At 52.4% G+C, this 19,474-nt stretch overlaps 9 protein-coding genes across 9 annotated transcripts; 3 read left to right on the forward strand and 6 right to left on the reverse strand.

Annotated features, from left to right (window-relative positions):
* Nucleotides 1–33: 33 nt before the first annotated feature.
* Nucleotides 34–443, reverse strand: M409DRAFT_19442 (uncharacterized protein; the record flags this gene model as incomplete). Its single annotated transcript, XM_033804934.1, has 2 exons — nt 34–302; nt 359–443. The coding sequence occupies 2 exons, from the start codon at nt 441–443 to the stop codon at nt 34–36; spliced, it is 354 nt and encodes a 117-aa protein (XP_033671515.1).
* Nucleotides 444–3,410: 2,967 nt separating this feature from the next.
* M409DRAFT_64296 (uncharacterized protein) lies at nt 3,411–4,563 on the forward strand (the record flags this gene model as incomplete). Its single annotated transcript, XM_033816011.1, has 6 exons — nt 3,411–3,631; nt 3,687–3,834; nt 3,894–3,939; nt 3,997–4,122; nt 4,174–4,446; nt 4,496–4,563. 6 exons carry the CDS (start codon nt 3,411–3,413, stop codon nt 4,561–4,563), a joined length of 882 nt encoding a protein of 293 aa, XP_033671516.1.
* A 372-nt stretch (nt 4,564–4,935) lies between these two features.
* M409DRAFT_19444 (uncharacterized protein) lies at nt 4,936–6,277 on the reverse strand (the record flags this gene model as incomplete). Its single annotated transcript, XM_033804935.1, has 3 exons — nt 4,936–5,230; nt 5,287–5,846; nt 5,900–6,277. The coding sequence occupies 3 exons, from the start codon at nt 6,275–6,277 to the stop codon at nt 4,936–4,938; spliced, it is 1,233 nt and encodes a 410-aa protein (XP_033671517.1).
* A 520-nt stretch (nt 6,278–6,797) lies between these two features.
* M409DRAFT_51636 (uncharacterized protein) lies at nt 6,798–7,300 on the forward strand (the record flags this gene model as incomplete). The annotated part of the gene is made up of 2 exons (XM_033811858.1): nt 6,798–6,947; nt 7,013–7,300. The coding sequence occupies 2 exons, from the start codon at nt 6,798–6,800 to the stop codon at nt 7,298–7,300; spliced, it is 438 nt and encodes a 145-aa protein (XP_033671518.1).
* Nucleotides 7,301–7,455: 155 nt separating this feature from the next.
* M409DRAFT_19445 (uncharacterized protein) lies at nt 7,456–9,312 on the reverse strand (the record flags this gene model as incomplete). Its single annotated transcript, XM_033804936.1, has 4 exons — nt 7,456–8,118; nt 8,172–8,864; nt 8,924–9,028; nt 9,091–9,312. The coding sequence occupies 4 exons, from the start codon at nt 9,310–9,312 to the stop codon at nt 7,456–7,458; spliced, it is 1,683 nt and encodes a 560-aa protein (XP_033671519.1).
* An 825-nt stretch (nt 9,313–10,137) lies between these two features.
* Nucleotides 10,138–14,826, reverse strand: M409DRAFT_19446 (uncharacterized protein; the record flags this gene model as incomplete). Its single annotated transcript, XM_033804937.1, has 1 exon — nt 10,138–14,826. One exon carries the CDS (start codon nt 14,824–14,826, stop codon nt 10,138–10,140), a length of 4,689 nt encoding a protein of 1,562 aa, XP_033671520.1.
* Nucleotides 14,827–15,137: 311 nt separating this feature from the next.
* On the forward strand, nt 15,138–16,873 carry M409DRAFT_64300 (uncharacterized protein; the record flags this gene model as incomplete). Its single annotated transcript, XM_033816012.1, has 4 exons — nt 15,138–15,312; nt 15,485–16,221; nt 16,281–16,479; nt 16,530–16,873. 4 exons carry the CDS (start codon nt 15,138–15,140, stop codon nt 16,871–16,873), a joined length of 1,455 nt encoding a protein of 484 aa, XP_033671521.1.
* Nucleotides 16,874–16,898: 25 nt separating this feature from the next.
* Nucleotides 16,899–17,450, reverse strand: M409DRAFT_19448 (uncharacterized protein; the record flags this gene model as incomplete). Its single annotated transcript, XM_033804938.1, has 1 exon — nt 16,899–17,450. One exon carries the CDS (start codon nt 17,448–17,450, stop codon nt 16,899–16,901), a length of 552 nt encoding a protein of 183 aa, XP_033671522.1.
* Nucleotides 17,451–18,016: 566 nt separating this feature from the next.
* On the reverse strand, nt 18,017–19,255 carry M409DRAFT_51640 (uncharacterized protein; the record flags this gene model as incomplete). The annotated part of the gene is made up of 1 exon (XM_033811859.1): nt 18,017–19,255. The coding sequence occupies one exon, from the start codon at nt 19,253–19,255 to the stop codon at nt 18,017–18,019; it is 1,239 nt and encodes a 412-aa protein (XP_033671523.1).
* Nucleotides 19,256–19,474: the final 219 nt, after the last annotated feature.

The raw sequence follows: 19,474 nt of genomic DNA on the forward strand, positions 1-19,474 counted from the left end.
TCTTTGAATACCCTGTGTAGGACTGAGAATACCTCAAATCAATTTGGTCTCCACAAGCTCGGTACCATGTTTGAAGGAGTAGTCAGAGGTAGGCGCATGCCGCTCAGATTCGCCTGGAGGGCCTCCAATCTTATAAGAAGGGCCGTCCGTAGATTTGACTTCGAGTTCTGTCCAGTCGATACTTGGGTCCCAGAATGTCGTTTCGCCATTGTCTGTGTTCTGAAAGAATGGCACAATGTTTCCGATGGCTGGATTGAGCTGCGGCACAACGGTGAAATTATCTGGAAAGGGACCAAGTAATGCTTCTCCCCAGTTCAGACCATGCACCAGCTGAAGGCTCGCACTCACATATACATACACAGCTGGTGAGACTGTTCATTCGACGGAGCCTTGAAGGAGATCCAACGAGGCACACTGGAGTACTTGGCCTCGGCATCCGGCATCATGCGAAGTATGCGGGAGGAAGCTAATAAGACATCAGCGTGTGTTCACCGAAGAATATTGAGGAAAGTACCTCTGATGCTCTTCGATCTGCAGACATGGCGTTACAGCCCAACTCAGAAGAATTGCGGTGTGCATTGAGCGGTACCGCGTGCGGAGTGTTGTGCACTTGCAGGGGTACTTCGACCTCGAGTTGCGAATGACTGACTTGCGGAAGGCGTAAAGTTGTCCTGCAGCTGTACCTAACAGTGACCAAAGGCATGCTGAAGGTCGGAGCAAGTTGGACCGCGGTTTGAATTGTCAGCGGAATGTAAGCGGTGAGCCTGGTGTCACTTAAGGGCTTGTCCCAGTGCAAAGGATTTACGGTCCAGCGTTGAGTATGGACCACTTCTTCTCTCTTCCGCAGATAGTCGTTGTCCCGTAGCAGATGATCGCTAGCTACTCCAGTGAGTGGCATAGTCGAATAGTAGATCCTTCGTACAATCTCAAGACGTATCTCACATGACCAGCGCGAAAACCGATCTTTCATAAGTTTTTCGCAAGATTCAAAGCTCATTCTCAACAAACCGCGAGTTCGGGTTTCGTTGTTATATGTTCCTGAGAACAGTGGCGAGAGTTCTGTGGTCGACACTGTCAGTGCGCCCAAAACGCACCTTGAGAGACGTCTGCGAATGCTTCCGGTGATGTCGAGACGATATTCGCCTGGAAAATCCTCAATGGTGACAGGTGGGTGAATCTCAGTCCAAGGTGCGAATGCAATGTCGAAGAACTTCTGCTGTTGGATTCGAGGGGCTCCAGAACTGGGTCGGTGGAGAATGACAGCACGCAAACCGTAGGAGATGAGAGGTTGCATGCATTTGTTGCCTTCGCGATCAAGACAAGCCTCGCCGCTGGAAAAAGATGGCGGTAAATTTGCCAGCTGGGGTCTAGTGCCCTCGCTCGGAAAGCAGCACGATGCTATGCGGAAGCCAAAGTCAACGTGGCAGTGAAATTTGCCCGTCCGACGCTCATGAGGAGAGACCTTATGAGTCTGCCTGAGGAACTGTCTTCTGGTTAGCCTTGCTCCTCGTTGACATTGTGGACTTGAACATGCGTCGTATTTCAGAGCCGATGCGTGGCCTGCGTGGTCGACCCAGACCCGAGCAAATCCTGCGATCCCAGTCAGTAGTCGCATTGCCAGAGAAACTGGGACTCAGCGGACCTTCGAGAGACAGTGTAATGTCATCAAGAATCGTGCGTTCGTTGTGATAGATCCAGAGTCGTCCTGTCAACGTATCTCCTTGGTGGTAAATGCGCTTACATTCTCCGCCCTTTGAATCGATGCTCATAGAGATGTCGATATCGCAGACACTGCGGACCGGAAGCAAGTTGTTATCGTGCATCATTGAATAGAAGTCTGAGACCATTCATGGGTATTTCGATAGGCAGCGGCTGCCGTAGTAGCAAACGACAGATTGGCAGTTCAAGAGTGCCTTCGGTCGCGTTGTGATTTCGAGAAAAATATAGATTGCTTATAAGGAGGCATGCCAAAGTCGCACAAATGCAGGCACTTATGAGGCTATCTCCTACCCGCGGTGTAATGCGACAAGCAGAGCACGCTGCAGCGCGGGCCCCACGCTTCGATAGACAGCAATGACAGCATTGCCACTGGACGCCAATTAGCAGTCCGTTACCATTCTGCAGTGGTCAATAGCGATACGGGTTCGATGTGAGTGGCAAAACGGTATCTTGAATGCTTGAACGTCAGAAGATCGCTGAGGTGTCATTCAAGACCCCTGAGTGCTCGACACTTCTGCCCAGGCATCAGATAGCCAATTCCATGTAGACGCCTTCACGACATGGAGATCTACGCAACCATCTTCATGGAGCCAGCACAGCACACGACTTGGTCTGGTCATGTGTCCCATGAGACTCTGGCACAGCGCCGCCATTCGTGGCGATGTGAGTCTGCTGCGAGTGCGTCTGGTGCGTCATCCGCTGTGGTTATCCAAGATGTGGCAGTATCGAAGATGGGCCGGGGACAAGAGCTTCGTATCAGACGCGAAATCTCGATGATAGCTGGTCAGTAACAAGGTAGATGGCCAATGGGTGGTGTGTTGATGCAGATGAAAGAGGGGAACCGTCGAGTCCTGAGCTGAAGTTGGACCTATGCTTTTAAGGTTCACGCCATGTGGGGCTACGGCAAGGAGGCCGAAGACTTCACCTTGCCGTTCTCCTCCTTTCCTCCTCCCAGAACAAAAGACATTACGCACATCTGGATCGTACAGGTCACGATGTACAGGATACAGAATGACCTACATGGTATGGAATCTTGAGCGATGAAGCTCTTTCTGCCAACAAACCCTTCAATGGGTTCCCCGCAGCCCTCGAGGACGTCGACGCAACATGTCCGCGATAAGCGAACATGGAGGTCCCTTTGCTGCAGAAGCATTCATGGATGCGTTCAAGCTTAAATTGAGAGCTCTGACACTGACAGATACAGAGTCTTGATGATTGGACTCGAGCCGATCGATGATTTGCTACATGGTGCTCTGCGATCTGACCAGGGCGGACCTGGTTACCTGCTGGCGAGGCTCTATCCAATTCGGAAACTACCTGCTGATCGCTGCCAGTATACCAGAAAGAATCGCTGCACCCCGCAAGTATTCTCTACATGCATGTCGATAGTTGTTCTTACAGCAAGTCTATTCGCACTCGCGCGACACTGCATCCAATGAGCGGGCTCTTCTCTGCGATGGCCTCGATACTCATCATCAGACCTGGTGCTTTCATGCTCAAACGTCCATATCCTTTTGACCGTCACCTCATCAAACTCAGAGTCAAATTTCCCCGCCGTGGAAGGTGAAGATACAAAGGCGGACAGGCTCCTCTCGATCGCGTGTTCGGCACCTGAGAGCGCATTGGAGTTTTGCAAAGAGCATTCGTCAATCTGCAGTAAGTGAGCAGGAACATTCTACAGGACTGTGACCATGTCGGCGAGCGACAAAGACCATGCTTCCTACTACGACAATGGAGGCCCAATTGGAGTCGACCACCTGCACCCCAACGAGAACCCGGACGTTGCACTGCAGCGAATCAGGACTGCGGGCAGCGTTTCCATACCGCCTGAGCTGTTCGAAAAGCTTTATCTCTCGCCAGAGAGCAAGGTAAAAGGCGATTTGCGCAAGACCTTTGGCAATCCAACACCAATGTATGTGGCGACATCATAGCAATCGTGTTGATGCCAAGTAACTGACTTCTTCCAGTGGCTTGGGCGGCTTCTTACTGTCTCTATCTCCACTGTCTTGTTTCCTCATGAACTGGCGCGGTACTGGTGCCGGCCTTGGTGCTTCAGACATCTCGGTCTTCTTGTTCTTCGGTGGTGTCTTGATGTTAGTATCAGGGGCGATGGAGGTATGTTCCTCCGATGACTCCTTCCACACTGGTCAGATGGCCCTGACACATACTCACAGTGGATTCTGGGAAACACCTACATCAGCGTGGTCTTCATGACATTCGGTGCGTATAATATGTTGGACTCGCGACAGGTCGAAGCTCGTCACTTACACCAGTCAGGCAGCTTCTGGCTCAGCTACGGAGGCGTCCTGCAACCATTCTACGGTGCTTATGCTGCTTATTCCCCCGAGCCCGTCACTGCACCCCAAGAGGGACTTCATGAAGCCGGGTTCGTAAACTCGTGGGGTAAGTTCATCGTCCACCTCGCCAAATCTCACGTCTCTAATGCAGCCGCAGCATTCTTCCTCCTGTTTATGGGCCTGCTCTGCCTCGTCTATCTCGTTTGCTCCTTGAGGACCAACCTGATTCTGTTTATGATCCTCCTCCCCCTCCCACCTGCCTTCAGCTGTCTTGCAGCGGCCTTCTGGTATAACGGCCAAGGAGAAATGGCCTATGCGATGGCACTGCAGAAGGCCGGGGGAGCGCTTGCATTTGTTACCTGCATGTTTGGCTGGTACCTTTTCAGTGCCTTGATGCTAGCATCGATCGACGCTCCGTTTGCTCTGCCCGGTAAGCTGGTTGCAGTACTCGAATACTGCTAATACTGACGCCGTTATAGTGTTCGATCTGTCGACGAAGATCAAGGGAGCGAGTCAAAGGGAAAAACCGCGAGATCTGGAGGGGTAAACTTGCAGGCAGAGTAGCGACAAGTTATTTTTGGTTGATGTTGTTCACAGTGGGTGATGTGATCTTCACGAACGCAAAGGCAGACGAGGCGAATGGTTTATCATGTTATACCTACCGTTCTACATTGCAATGTGATCGAACCCGAATGCTGAATACGATCAGCCATTTGTACTGCGAGGTATGGAAACGGCTCGCCGCGGAAAGCAGCCCATGTAGTCGAGAATCGATTGATGTACAGATGCATTGGTGACTCTTGGATACCTATGGTTGATTTGACTAATCTTTCAATCCCGACAGAGTTTCAGTGTACACGACTACGCTATGGACAAATCTCCAATCTATCTTTCCATGCAACTCCCCCAAACGCATTCTTCATAGCCGATCTTCATAGTACGCGCACAGCTCACCAGCAACCCATGCACCCCTCAATTCTAGTGTATGGTGGATGTCCTCAATGGGATTTCCCTCCACCAACACAAGATCTGCACGCATTCCTTCTCGAATCCAACCTCGATCTGGAAACTTCAGTCGTTTTGCGGGCAAGCTGGTTGCAGAACGTAATGCTTCGATGGGCGAGAATCCGCATTCTTTCACGTATAGCTCGAGTTCTTGGTGTAGAGAAAGTCCATAGGCGGTTCCAGGGGCGAGTCCAGTGGAATCGGTACCGCTGTGATAAAAGTTAGCTTGACTGCTACGTCGCCAATAGATCACATAGTATCATACCAGATTATGTCAATTCCTGCATCCTTCAGTCTCCTCACAGTCTCGACACCATTTCTTAGGCTACCATCGTTCGCACTCGTCATTGCAGAACACTGGCACAGCTTCTCTTGCCCTCCTTCCACAAGTAATCTCTTGACCCGCGCATCATGGGCGTAGCCCTCCTGCATACTGCGGCTTTCCGCGGTGCAGCTTCCGATGACCGTTAAAGTAGGTATGCAGAAACTGTCATTCTTGCGAAAAGCTTCGATGAGCTCATTTGTTGGTGGTTTGTCGAACGCCACGTGGGCAGTACCGTCGACTCCCAACGAAAGAACTTCTAAGGTGTCGCGGATCGTGAATGCATGAGCCAGGGTAGTGAGACCTGCGGTATGTGCTTCGTCTGTGATTGCATTGACCACGCTGGTGGGCATTCTCGGCAAATCCATAGCAAAAGGGGCGCCGGATTCGTGGAGAATCTTGATGTAGTCTGCACCATCTTTGACCTGATCTCGTACAAAGTTGTGTCCTTCTTCCACGGTTTGCAGGGTATTCTCATCCGGTGGAAGCACAACGCCGGCTTTCTGGACGAATTGTAAGTGTACTGAAGATGGCGGGAGATACTTGCCGATAATACCTCGAGTAAGGGTGCAGGCCAACCTCCCTCAGGCGTAGCCGACTTCATAGCTGCTTTCAGATCCGAGCAATCACCTTTACTGACCAACGCCCGCAACTGATGGATCTGGAACGGTGCGTTACCCATATCGCATTGTGTTGTGACGCCAAATCGCAGGCCTTGAGCGAGTCCGGATTCGCTCCCGAAATCGATGTGGACATGGGCATCGATCAACCCAGGAAGTAGAGTGTGTCCTGGTTTCGATACGATCTTTCCGTCAAAGTCGATGGGGGTTGTGGACACTTTGGCGATTTTTCCATCTTTAACGAGCACCGATCCGCGATCAATGACCGCATCGCCGTCGAAAATTCGAACGTCTTTGACGAGGAATGAAGCCATTGCGAGATTAGACGGTGGCTTCAATGAAACGACGCAAAGGATGGTATTGTGAAGGAGCAGCCTCTAAGTACTGAAAAAGGAACAGCAGTCTCCAGTCGATCAATGCCACAGCGGGGTAAGTCGCCAGGCAGAGGATGCAATCTGGAAGCTGCGATTGGTTACACAGAAAATGCACCATTATGTGAGGAAGGCTTGAACAAAGGCACAAGTTGAAACTGTCTGCATGCGGTTGAGTAAATCGCCATTGATGCTTTGTTCGTGCAAGGCTGGTATTCTCACACATTCTCTAGATCCTGTTCCGTCAACATCAGGCTGTGGGTGGTGCGAAGCACATCGTACCTGCTAACCTTATTTGGGCGTGCTATCGGGCATGGCGGACATACCGGCAATATTTTCTTACCTACATCATGAAAACCGAGCTTCGTATAAATTGACCAAGTTGGGCATCGACTCTGTGGTCCCAGACTTCTACTGCACCAAAATTTGCACGACATCTCCTCGGTGAAACCAACGCAACGCAATGGCAACCATCTTCTACGGCTCCTGCCTCTGCAAAGGCGTTCGATATTCCATTTCCGGCCAAGCACAAATGAGCGTGCTTTGTCATTGTCTCAACTGCCAAAAATCCAGCGGCTCAGCCTTCCAAGCGAATGGATTCTACAGTAAAGGCGTACGTTCTCACCCGTTCTTGAACCAACAACAAAGTCAGTCTAACAAATAGTTATGTTTACGCAGCAGTTTGCTCTCCTTGATGGCGCCAGCTTCATAACCGACTACCATGACAGCGCTGTCGACGCCGGCTGCACGGTGATCAGGTCTTTCTGCTCAGTCTGTGGGTCCAATCTATACACAACCAATTCTACGAACCCGCTTATCAAGGACGCGATCATCGTCATGTCAGGCTGCCTTGAAAAGGCTTCGAGTGCTCTTGAACCTCCGCAATCTGAATTTTACGTCAAGAGACGCCGCGACTGGGTGAAGGTAGATGGAAATGGAACGAGCGAGTTCCAGGCAATGTCGTAGCCGGATAGAGGCGTAGCTGAAAGCTAGAGTCCTGGGTATTAAAGGATTGGGTACACATAGACTCCATATCACATAGGCCAAGATGATTATGGCACAAACATAGCATCATGACTCGTTCATTCATCAATACATAAGACTCTCGAAATACACAACACTCACACCTTCGGCACAGCATTCACACTCCCCGCAACAATCTCCCTCTCAATCTTTTCCCGCCTCTGCTCCTCCGCCTCCGAGCTAACATCCTTGAAGACCATGTCCATAGCCTCCAAACTCTTGCCTTTTGTCTCCGGCACAAAGAAGAACGTCCACACGAAACTCGCCAAGCAAAATACCGCAAAGAAGACATACGCGCCATAGCCTGTATTCTCGACCAGTGGAGGGGTGATCAAGCCGATGATGAAGTTGTTGAGCCAGTTCGAGCACGTAGACAGCGCAACGCCTTTCGCTCGGAGAGACGAAGGGAAGACTTCAGACGGCATAGCCCAAGGGACGGGACCCCAGGAAGCGCCGAAGGAGAGCATGTAGAAGAGGAGCATGGCGACGCTGGCCCAGCCTTCCGGACGGTGAGAGGGCCAATCGTGGGAGAATTTGCCGACAAGGATGGAGATTATAAGGTGCGAGATGAACATCAAAGCGCTACCAGCGAGGAGGAGAGGGCGTCGGCCGAATCGGTCCATCGTCCAGAGGCTGCTGGTGACGCCAACGAGCTGGGTAACGTTCAAGACGCCGGACATGATGAGGCGCATGTTGTAGTCTAGTCCCATGGTCTCAAAAAGCGTTGGCGAATAGTAGATCAAAGCGTTAATACCAACGAACTAGAACGCATGTCAGTGATCCGACCTTTTGTGCGACGGCTTTTGGGACTTACCTGTTGGAAGAACATTAACCCAACACCAACATGCGTCCTTCGCCAACAACCTCTCTTGAAGCAGTCAGCCCAACTGGCAATCTCCAGCTTCAGTCGATTCATTCTCGTTCTTTCCTGCAGCTTTGGGTGCCTCTCGACTGAGATCTCCTTGTGCAAAGCTACCTCCGCTCGAATATCGAACCACTCCAATTGAACTCTCGAATCTGTGGTTGGTAACTGTCGCAGCTTCGCCAAATTGACCAGAGCCTCGTCATCTCTGCCCTTGGAAGCCAGCCATCTGGGTGAGAAAGGCAGGAAGAGAATCCCAACACCAAGCACAAGTCCAGGCAAGATCTGGATCAAAAACGGCAACCTCCACGCCCACTCTCCAGACATATAATACGTCCCGTACGTAATCCAGAAAGCAATGACAATGCCAGTGACAATGCTAAACTCCTCAAGCACGAGCAATGTGCCTCTGATCTCCGGCGGCGAAATCTCGCTGATGAACAGCGGCGCGACCATGGACAGCATACCAATGCCTAGACCACCGATGAATCTCGCGACAACCAGCATTGCATAGTTCATGGCGGCGGTCTGGAGAGCGGATCCGATGGTGAAGACGACAACAGCCATGGCAATCGAGTACTTTCTGGAGAATTTGTCCGCGATCCAGCCTTGGTTAAGTGCACCGAGAAGTGCACCTAGTTCGATCTGAAGCCTCATCATTAGAAACAAGTACCCATGCTGGTAGGCAGCAAATCAAAACTCACCATAGCGGTCAACAACCCCTTCCAAAACCCAGCTCCAGCGCTCCCCTCCGCGATCCTCGTAAATCTCTGCAAGAATTGCTGTTCGACAAGAATAACACTGACGACCTATTCACAGAACACATCAGCCACTCATCACTCTAACCCCAAGCAAAAAGTGTGCAACTCACTCCCTGATCGTAGCCAAATAGTAAACCACCCATGGCACTAAAAGCCGCACAAAGCGCCACATACTGACTCGCAAACAACCCTCTGAAACCAGGCTGACAGTACGGCTCGCGCTGCGCATACGCCGATTCGGAAGGCTTCCGCTCGGCCTGGTTCTCGTGCATGCTGGCGACCTTGTCTTGGCTGGGGGTTGGGGGTTTCTTGTCGTCGGTTGAGATATCCATGTTGCACAAGTGCGTTAAGTGCTTAAAAGTTGTCAAGTGGCGAGAAGCCTTTTTCGTTGCTTGTGTGGGTAAGCGCTACGGTTGAGATGATGTGTTGTCTCGGGCAGGGAAGAACGAATGTTCGAACGTTGTTGCGAGCAGGGATGCCTTGAGTCTTAAGTATCAATGGCAAGGACGTCAATTTGCGAATATAAAGAGATCACGCCTTGTCCATAGAAGACGAGAATCTTCCAAGCAAGAGACAGGCTTACCTTCGATCAAGCAACGACCATCTCTTTTAACAACACCCCCTCGAATCGATCCCGGCATCCAAACGCCGATACCCTCATCACGCGACGGATAAATCACGTAGAAACTCTCGAAAAGACCCACTCCAGCACCGCATCGACCGCACCTGGAGAATCCCCTCCTCCGCCCGGGGAAACGTTGATGCAGAGAAAACCGGGTCTCCTGCGGGGAAGTATCGAATCAACGGATTGAATTAGTCGGGCTTTGAAGGCTTTGACCTGCAAAGGATGCAGATACATTCACTTCACTCGCCGATGCATCTTGTTTTGGGGTGTACTTTCTTCCGAGATCGTAGGAGAGCAAGGTGTCCCGAGACACGCTAGGAGGAATCGGCGCCGTAGCGTGGGAAAGAAGCCGATGGTAACAGGCAGACAGGATCTTGTCTCGTGATCTTCCATGGTCATTGATATGCTGTTAGCGTCTAGAGTGTTCTATGGGTTGCGACAACGTGAGGAGTTGTACAAGTGATGCTGTCGTCAATCATTATAGCAAGCAATTTGTCGCTGTCGAGAGTGGGTCTATGCTTCATTCATGCCATCATGTTGGCATCGCCAAGATGTACCCTTCAAGCCGAGACGAGCCCCCAGCAGAGGCACCACCCCTGGTATTCTTGTTTGAGGACTTCCTCTTGGTAACACCAGCACCTGACGCCGACCGCGAATTGTCATAGCTGCCAGAGTTGTTTCGACCTCGCGCTGGCCACGCTTGACTCTTGGCCCCACCCCTGCCTTTGGCCTTGTAGTTGCGCTTACGCCCCTTTGGCGAAGCCTTGGTCGGCTGTTGTGCCGGCATGGTCCTCATGCCCACTGATTGAGATTGCTGGAAACGAGCGTTGAAGGCTTGCACGTTGGGGGCAGTCTGGAAGTAGGCACTCTGCTCGCCATCTTCCTCTTCCTCCTCTTCCATGCCAGACGGGAAGCCGCCGAACTCTTCGTCCTCGCTCACAAGATCGATCACGTTCTGATTGTGCTTGTTCTCAGGTTCGTTGTCGGACTGATTGTCCTGGCCAACCTCCTCAGCTTGTCGCAGCATTTCTTCATAACGAACACGAGCATTGGTGACCATCTTGCCAAACAACTTGCCATAAGCATCAACCTTGTCGGAATCGAGATTTGGGATCTTGCTCATCATTTCCTCGGGAGTCTCGGTCCACTGAAGAATCATTTCACGCAGAGCTGTGTTGGTAAAAGGCACCATCTTCATCGACTTCTTGCGTTGGATTTCTTTTGCTCTGGCTTCGGCGAGACCCGTAAACTCTTCCAGTATCAACTTGTGCACATCATTGAGCCTATCAATGACAGCATCGTTGGTGATTGGAGGTCCGACTTCTTTATGCGTTTTGTGTGTGTTGCGAGTCTTGCGAGTGTTGCGAGGTGGCGGATCGAAGGCTTCTTCCTCACTATACTCGGAGCCATCATCGACAACAAAGTCATCGCGTTCGTAGCCGTTAGCATGCATGTCACGGAGATTGGCCTGATGGAGAGGCCTCTTCCGCTTTGAAGCTGCCTGTACCGGTGACGATACATTGGTGGACAATGGCAGCTCGCGAGGCGCTTCCTTCTTCTTTGCCTTCTTTGCCGGTGCTTTGGCATTCTTCTTGCGAGGCGAAGTTCGGACCTGCATCTTGAAAGAAATTCTGCCCTGTTGGAATTGCTTGAACTTGCCGCCCAGACGCACGTACTGTGACGCGAAACCGCCTTTATTGACTTTGTTTTCCTCCTGAAAGGCGTTCTCGGTGAGGAGTCGGTAGAAGAGGCGCTCAATCTCGCTGCGATCGAGGTCCTTGCCGGCGCCGTATTCGTCCAGATCTGCGTGCTCCAGCTCCTTGATCTTGGCGCTGTTGCCTCCCCTGAAAACGTCAATGCAGTGGAGCATTGTGACTTCATGTCTCATCTCGAGAATTTGCACCACCATGTTCACAGCTTGCCGAGCATAGTTCGTGAAATCCTTGTCCTCGAATGTGGAATCCGAGTTGCAGTTGTCGCAACCCCCATCGCAATCGTCGCGGTCGAAAGATTCGCTGAAGTAGCTGAGAACCTGCACTCGGCGACAGTCTGCCTGGTTCTCGCAGTATTGCACCATTTTGCGGAGCATCTCCCTCTGACGGTTCTTCTGCTCTCTGCTCCCTTCTCCGTCGTCAATCATCCTTTGAAGCTTCGCCGCATCTTGGTAGCCGTAGAAGAGGTAGCATGAGGATGGTTTCCCGTCGCGACCAGCTCGGCCTGTCTCCTGGTAGTACCCTTCCAGTGACTTGGGCATGCTGTGATGGATCACGTAGCGCACATTGCTCTTGTCAATGCCCATGCCGAATGCGATCGTGGCAACAATGACGTGGTGTCTTCCGGCTTGCCATTGCTGTTGTACCTCAGACTTTTCAGCCGGCTCCATACCTGCATGGTAGTGCTGAGCTTTGACGCCGTGTTCCTTCCTGAGAGCTTTCGCCATGTCCTCGCAATTCTTGCGTGATAGGCAGTAGATGATCCCAGTCTGCTTGGCGTGCTTCTCTTTGATGAGACTTGCAATGCTGCCGAGGTCTTCCTTCCCCTTGCCTTTCATGCGCACTTCGTAGTAGAGATTGGCTCGATTGAAGCTTCGCGTATAGACCTCACATCCGTCAATGCCCAGATTGTGAATCGTGTCAACCTTCACATTCTCGGTGGCGGTTGCTGTCAATGCCATGACCGGCACGCCGGGGAACTGGCGTCTCACATCGCCCAGAGCCTTGTAGTCCGGACGGAAATCGTGGCCCCACTGACTGACACAGTGTGCCTCATCAATCACAAGGCGGGCAAGGCGATCCCCTCGGTGCAGCCGCTGGAAAGCATTCATGAAAGCCTGACTCTTGCTCAACATTTCGGGCGTAACGTACAACAGCTGGATGAAGGTCTCGACGTTGGGGTCTTTCATAGCATCCAGCAGGAAACCGCGCTCCTCTTGGGTCGTCTCCTTATTGATCAAGAAAGCCTGGATATTGAGCTTCCGCAGATGCTGGACTTGGTCTTCCATAAGACTGACAAGAGGAGACACAACGACAGTCACGCCACGTGTCTTGCCGCTTCGGATCAAGGCAGGTAGCTGGTAACAAAGCGATTTGCCACCACCTGTGGGCATGAGGACGAAGACGTCTCTCCCGCCAAGTGTCGCGTTTATGGCGTTTGCTTGATTCTCGCGGAAGCCCTTGAGTCGGAAACGCTCTTTCAATGCAGTTTTCACATCGTTTGACCACGGGAATGAGAAGTACTTTCGTTCTTCTTCGGCTTCATCTTCGAAAGATGTCTTCTTGGATTTGCGAGCGGAACGCCGTGTTTGGGTTTGATTGGCAGCATCGCCAAACATCGAGTGACTTGCATTTGCAGGCTGCTTTCCACGATGTGCTTGATTCTCGAAGTCTTCGGCAAACTCAAGCATTTCGTCGTCGTCGTCCAGTCCAAAGTCATCATCGTCGTGATACTGTGCAGGCGGGGTTCCCATTCGATTGCGGAATATGTTGTCATTGGGAGGATACATATCCTCGTCATCAATGTCTGCAAAGTCGTCATTCGAAAACGTCGTCTGCTTGGTGTTGTCTGCCTGAAATCGCGAAGAGTGGCCATACTGTATGGGCGCAGCTTGGTTTCGCGCCGGAGGTGCTATCGGTGGAGGCATCTGAGTTTGGGCGATACGACTCGAGCTGGGTATGGCCGGGCGACTCTCTTCGCGAGTGGTAGTAGGCATCTGGGTCGATTTGACAGCCACTTTCTGAGGAACAGACGAAGCGACAACACTGTCATGTCTCTCAACCGCAGAACGAATGTCATCTTCACAGGCATGAAGCAAAGATAAGCAGTCGGCCTCCATTGCAGCAAGTCTTGACTTTCCTGCGTTGTTGGCTTCCTTCGCGGCATCGATGTTCTCCTTGACCCGGGAGCGGACGGCTTGTAGCATCTCCGCCTTCAGCCTGTCTCTCTCATCCGAGAGACTGCGGTGTACTCCTCGTTTATCCATCAGAGATTTCAAAGACCCCTTCCGCAAGGTGACTGTATCAAGTTCGCGATCAAGATCAGATGTGTCTTCGTCTTCATCCATCCTCTCCGCAATCTCTTCGCATATCAAGTCATAGCGAGCGTCCAGTCTCTGCATTGTTTGCATGAACGCCGAGTCAGGTAGAGCAAGTGCTTTCTTGAGTAGGACTGCGGACTCAGTGGGCATAGGAGAGGCGTCTTGCGTGCTGAGAGTCGGGGCAGGCGTACGCAGAGATGCAGTGCCATTGGCAGGTGTTACGTGTAGCTCAGGATACCTGACTTCGTGCCGGTTCGGTGCGTCGTCATCCTCGTCCAATGGTTGGAAGTCGTCTCCCATTGGAGGTACCGACGGTGGAGGTAGCACTTTACGCTTCTTTGGCGACGGTGTCTTCCGCGATTGAGGCTGTACAAGATCGGCAAAGTTCATGAGATCTTCCTCTTCATCGGAGTCAGCCATCATGCGCTCGTTCCTCGCAGGAGAGCGCGCAGCTGGGCGAACCACCACTCCGGGTTGCCGCAGCGGTGAACCTGATTTCACGACCTGAGGAATGGTCGAGTAGGGAGGCGGAGGTTCTGAAGGTGGGCTGTTCTGTTTCTCAGGGCTCTCATCAATTGGTCGAAACTCTTGTGATGGCATGAAGGGTAGCGGCCTATCATTCAAGTTCAGCCTCTTTGGAGGAGCCGAAGTAGGCCTCAAGTCCCGCTCATAGTCATCGCTCTTTCTCTTCCGCCCCGTATTTGACGTCACATCCGATCTTGAAGGTGTCCCCAGCTCACTCATGCTCTCTGTCAAGTCCATAACTTCAATTCCACCCGGCATGTTGATCTCATTCGGCCGAGCCTTCAGAGGTGTGCGCTGTAAAGCAGGAGTACGTGATTCCGTTCGTGGTGGAGCTCGAGCTTCTACATCCCTCGTCGGCGACATCTCTGGCATCCGTGATCCAGTTGTACTGTGTGGCCTGGCTGCAGAGCCAGGCGCTATCCTCGTCCTCACCATATTGTCTCTTTGCGGAATCTCCGCTGGAGGTGATCTTGGACGCCCCGCAGGCTGCGCAGAAATATCCTCAGGCTCTTCAACTTCCTGCACCCTTGCACTCGGTGTCTCGATGGTCTCGGCGCTCGAAATCGCTGTTGTCGCGGGCGGCAAAACAATGATGCCAGACGGGATGGAAGGCTTCTCGCTCAACAACCAGCGCAAGTGCTCGTCCAAGTTGTTGCGCGTCATGGGTGGCGAGCATGTTCGTTCGTCATCCGAGGCGGTGTCGCATCCGGTCGCATTGGAGGCGGTCGTGTGTTACAGATTGGAGATGGAGTGATGCTGGAGTCGAGGCGCGTCTTCGCGTTAGGGTTGCCAGGATCCCGCGGGAGGAGCCGCATTCGCGCTGAGCCCAGGTCTACACGTGACCAAAGTGAATCCTTCAGCGAGAACCGCACGCCCTACGCTCTCAACACATTTTCAATTTCAGTCGATGCTTTGTATAAAAGCGAGACGTCTTCCTCTAATTACTTCTGAAAGTCTCGCATGTGCATTCCAAAATGAGTAACAACGACTATGTGCTGCCTTCCCGGCAAGCATTGGACAGGTCCAGATCGAAGCTCCTCAGCCTTCCCCAGCAAGGGCTTCGCCTGGATCGAACAAAGCAACATCTACAGGACGACATAGTGCCAGGCTTGAACAGAAGTAGCCAATCTCCCAACTTCTATGGATTCGGTGAGTTCCAGTCTCATTAGAAAGATCCAATTGTGAGAGAGCAATGACTGCATGGAACAAGAACAGGAACAGGAACATTCACTTATGCAAAGGAGCTTCGTTCCTTTCAAACCTCCCTGATCTTTTGCGTTGCCTCGCCAAACCTTGCAATATATACTAACATACCTCTCAGTAACCGGCGGCGCCACCCCTTCTGCCACCCACGCCGACAACCTCGTCACCCTCCACGACCAAAACGTAGCGGTGCACCTGCCAACAGACACAATCGCCACCGAAGTCGAAGATGCCGCTCTCCGCATGCTTCTCGATCTCTTCCGCTTGCCTGAAGCCACCTGGAAACACCGTATCCTCACGACCGGCGCCACGGCGTCCAACATTCTCGGCATGGCGTGTGGACGCGAGTACGCCATCCAGCAGATCGGGAAGCGGAAGGGGTTAGAGGTTAGTGTTGGCGAGGAGGGGCTGCTGGAGGCATGTGCGAAGGCGGGTGTGGAGAATGTGAGGATCTTGACGACGGTGCCGCATTCGAGTCTTGTCAAGGCGGCGAGTGTGGTTGGGCTGGGGAGAGGGAGTGTTGTCGAGGTGGGAATGTCGCAGGGTAGGCATCATTTCGATTTTCAACTGCTGGAGGAGAAGCTGCGAGAAGGTGCGGGCAAGACCGCATTCATCGTTGCTGTTTCTTGTGCGGAGGTCAACACTGGATTCTTTGCTACCTCTGGCGGCGACATGGAGAAGTTGAGAGATCTCTGTGATCAGTACGGTACCTGGCTGCATGTAGACGCAGCCTTTGGTCTGCAAGCCCGGGTCCTCTCGCCTGATGAACCAACATACAGCGCCATCGTCGACGGTACACGAGGCATCGAGCTGGCGGATTCCATCACTGGAGATGCCCACAAGTTGCTCAACGTCGTAAGTCCTCATAATCACTCTCCATCTTTCCATTCGTTCCAGCTGACCATGAGCCAAAGCCTTACGACTGTGGCATCTTCCTCTCCCGCCATCTCGCTCTCGCAACTCAAGTCTTCCAAAACGCCGGCGCGGCATACCTCAACACCAGCGCCGCCGACATTCCCTCGCCCCTGAACATCGGCATTGAAAACAGTCGTCGTTTCCGAGCCCTCCCCGTCTACGCCACGCTCACCGCCCACGGTCGTGAAGGATATCAAGGTGAGTTCCAATTTACTTCTATATCACGATTTGCCCCTGACTGTATGCAGACATCCTCCACCGCCAAATCGACCTCTCCCGCGCCATCGCCAACTTCATCTCCCAAACGTCCGGCTACGAACTCCTTCCACGCATCCCACCATCGTTCGACAAACCCAAAGAACAAGGCCTAAGCAGGATCTACATCGTCGTGCTCTTCCGCGCAATAGACGACTCGCTGAACCGAGAGCTCGTCCAACGCATCAACGCCACGAGAAAGATCTTCGTCAGCGGCACGCAATGGGACGGCCAGCCTGCTGCAAGATTCGCCGTGTCGAACTGGCAGGTAGACGTGGAGAGGGATTTGGAGTTGATTAAAACCGTCTTGACAGACGTCCTATCAGGATCGAAATAAACCATAAACAGCTTCTCCATCAACATCACAACTTCCCTTCCCCCTCATCCTCATCCCCCGCAACCCACCCCCAAAGTGCCTCAACCTTCCCATCCAACACCTCCGCCGCCCTCCTCAACTCCATGCTCGCCCCCTCCCACCCCGCAATAACACTACTCGGCCTAACCCAAACAACATCCGTCCCCTTCCCATCCAACCTCTGCACAACAAGCGCATCAACAGGCACATGCAACCCCCCCCGAACATCCTCCTTCAACATCGTAATCGCAATGAGCGGATTCCCATAAATCACCCGCATAGCCTGTTTCCCCGCGTGGGGCACTTCGGAGGGATCGTGCAAGGCGAGCCAGGCGCCGTGGTTGAGGAGGTGGAATTGCATGAAGGAGTGCGGGCCCAGGAGGGGGTTGACTTCGTTTGTGAAGGAGGTTTTGTCTTTGTGCGTGGTGAGGGAGAGGGGGGTGGAGTTGGTGTCCTTTTTGATGGAGCGTTGGAGTTTGGCGAGGACTTGGGCGTAGGGTTTGGGGATGAAGAGGGTGTGGCGGGATATGGTGTACGTTTCGGTTGTGAGGTTGGACATATTGCTGGCTTTTGTCTCTATCTTGGGATATCGCGGGTGATTGTGTCTTCAGTGGAGGTGTGAGGCGAAGAGGGATGGGTGCTTGAACGGATGCAGTTCTGGAGGCAGGCGCTGCCAAGCTACATATGCATCCACGGTCTAAGACCTTCGCTTTCTCCTATGGCTGTACAGCTCGGATGTTTTGACTTACAGCCCCGGAAAGAGTAAAGCAGGATTTCATGATTACTGATCAAGCGGTCGACAGCCTTGTTCGTGATTCGGCAAACCGGTGAACGGCGTAGCACGACAGAGCTGGGTTACCGGGGTCGCTGTCCTTGAGAAAGTTGGCTGAGGCACTTTTGCAGAAGACTGCGCACAGAGACAAAGTACGGGCACATGTGCTCTGAATATGTCCAATTGCCCGTCTAACCACTACCTCCTTGCATCACGTCACCGGTCGTGTCGGATGACTGCCACCTGTCTAGGCTCGCGACCTGTAGCAAGAATGGGTGCGAATGGCTCGTGGCGCTTGTCGTGTTGGTCGAGTACAACTGTTCTCGTCGGTGTGTTGCGGTCTCGTGTGTCCCTCAGGCGATATCAGAAATATAATCTTCACTACCAACATCATCATCCCCATCCCGACCGCCGTCCTCAGCATCATCATTATCGCTGGCTGAATCTTCCGTCAGATAGCCATCTATTACACATAGACCTTGTTCGATTCCCGCTCTCACGCGTTCGCTAATTTCTTTACGTCTAGCAAGGCCCCGCCCTCGATTCTCCGTCTTCACCAAGAATTTCTCCATTTGCTCGGCCTCTGCAGGCTTTGCCTCATAACCTGTAGCACTCACGCAGGTAAGAATTCCCTGAACGGACTCTATCTTGCTCAGAGAAAAGAACGTCCGGAAATGGGACTCCAATCCGTAGATTGGTTGGTGTGTTAGAAGCATGATTTGCAACTTTTTCAAGCTCGGGAACTCGCCTAACATGTAGTTTAGGTCCGTGATCTGTAGGAGCTCATCGACACGGAGCGACTGAATGGCGCTGGCTTGGTGTTGAAATAGTACTTTTGAGACGAAGGTCCGCTGCAGTTCACCTGGAATGTCATAGGTGTAGTTGAGGAAAGGTAGCTTCCAAGCTTCTTGGTAGATCAGTCGGCATGTTTGCAAGAGATTCAAATCCAGAGCAGAGCGTGCATGCCGCTGCTTGAGGGCGGACAACCGGTCATCGTGATCTGCCCTAAATTGACGCCAGCCAGCGTCGCCTTTGGGGCGCATCGAGGTCTGCAATAGAATCGTGGCCAGGGTTTCGTCTTGAAGGTCGTCTGCAGCCCGAGCACATGGACCCATGTGCCTCAGGTCTCGGCGGTAGTCAAACTCACCAAGTTTGCTTCGCGCATAAGCTTCTTTCCAGTAATTACCATCTGAACAGACTGAGTACGTCGACTTTTGAAAGGTCTCCCCCTCGGGGCCATTCCAGTCGCCGATCATCTGGTGTCCAAAGCCAGCCGTGAGATACCTGTCCATGAAAGTGCAGCTTCTTGTGGTCACATGGATCGTGCCAGAGCCAACCACGTAGTCGTAGATACAAGCCCTTAGTTCAGGGGGCAGGCGGAAGAGAGGTGCTTGTGACTGTGGATCGCAATCGGACGAAATTCTGGTGTAGTGGGAGGGGCGTGCGAACATTTCGCGTGATGTGTAGGCGCCTCGAGGGGACGACGTTTGGTCGGAGCCAGGATAGTACAGGCCCTCACCGTCACTTTCTTCTTCCTCGTCGTCTTCCCAGTCCTCGTAGGAGCCAACCGCGTGATACGTTTCCTCTTGCATTTTCGCTGTTGATGTATGCTTCGGATGCAATCACCCAACGGAGTTGACACAGAGAGAAGGCACTTTTTGGACCAAATACAGGAGATCGATTCAAATTTCAGCTCATGCAAGCTGATGGAACTGAGTGTCTTCTTCCGCAATTGTGCTGTAGGAAGAGAAGGAAGTTCGTTTCAATGAGAAGTAGTGTACAGACCCGGACCTGATGGCCACAGCATCCCA

The sequence above is a fragment of the Zasmidium cellare genome (assembly GCF_010093935.1).
Source record: "Zasmidium cellare ATCC 36951 unplaced genomic scaffold M409scaffold_7, whole genome shotgun sequence".
In the NCBI taxonomy this organism is placed as follows: domain Eukaryota; kingdom Fungi; phylum Ascomycota; class Dothideomycetes; order Mycosphaerellales; family Mycosphaerellaceae; genus Zasmidium; species Zasmidium cellare.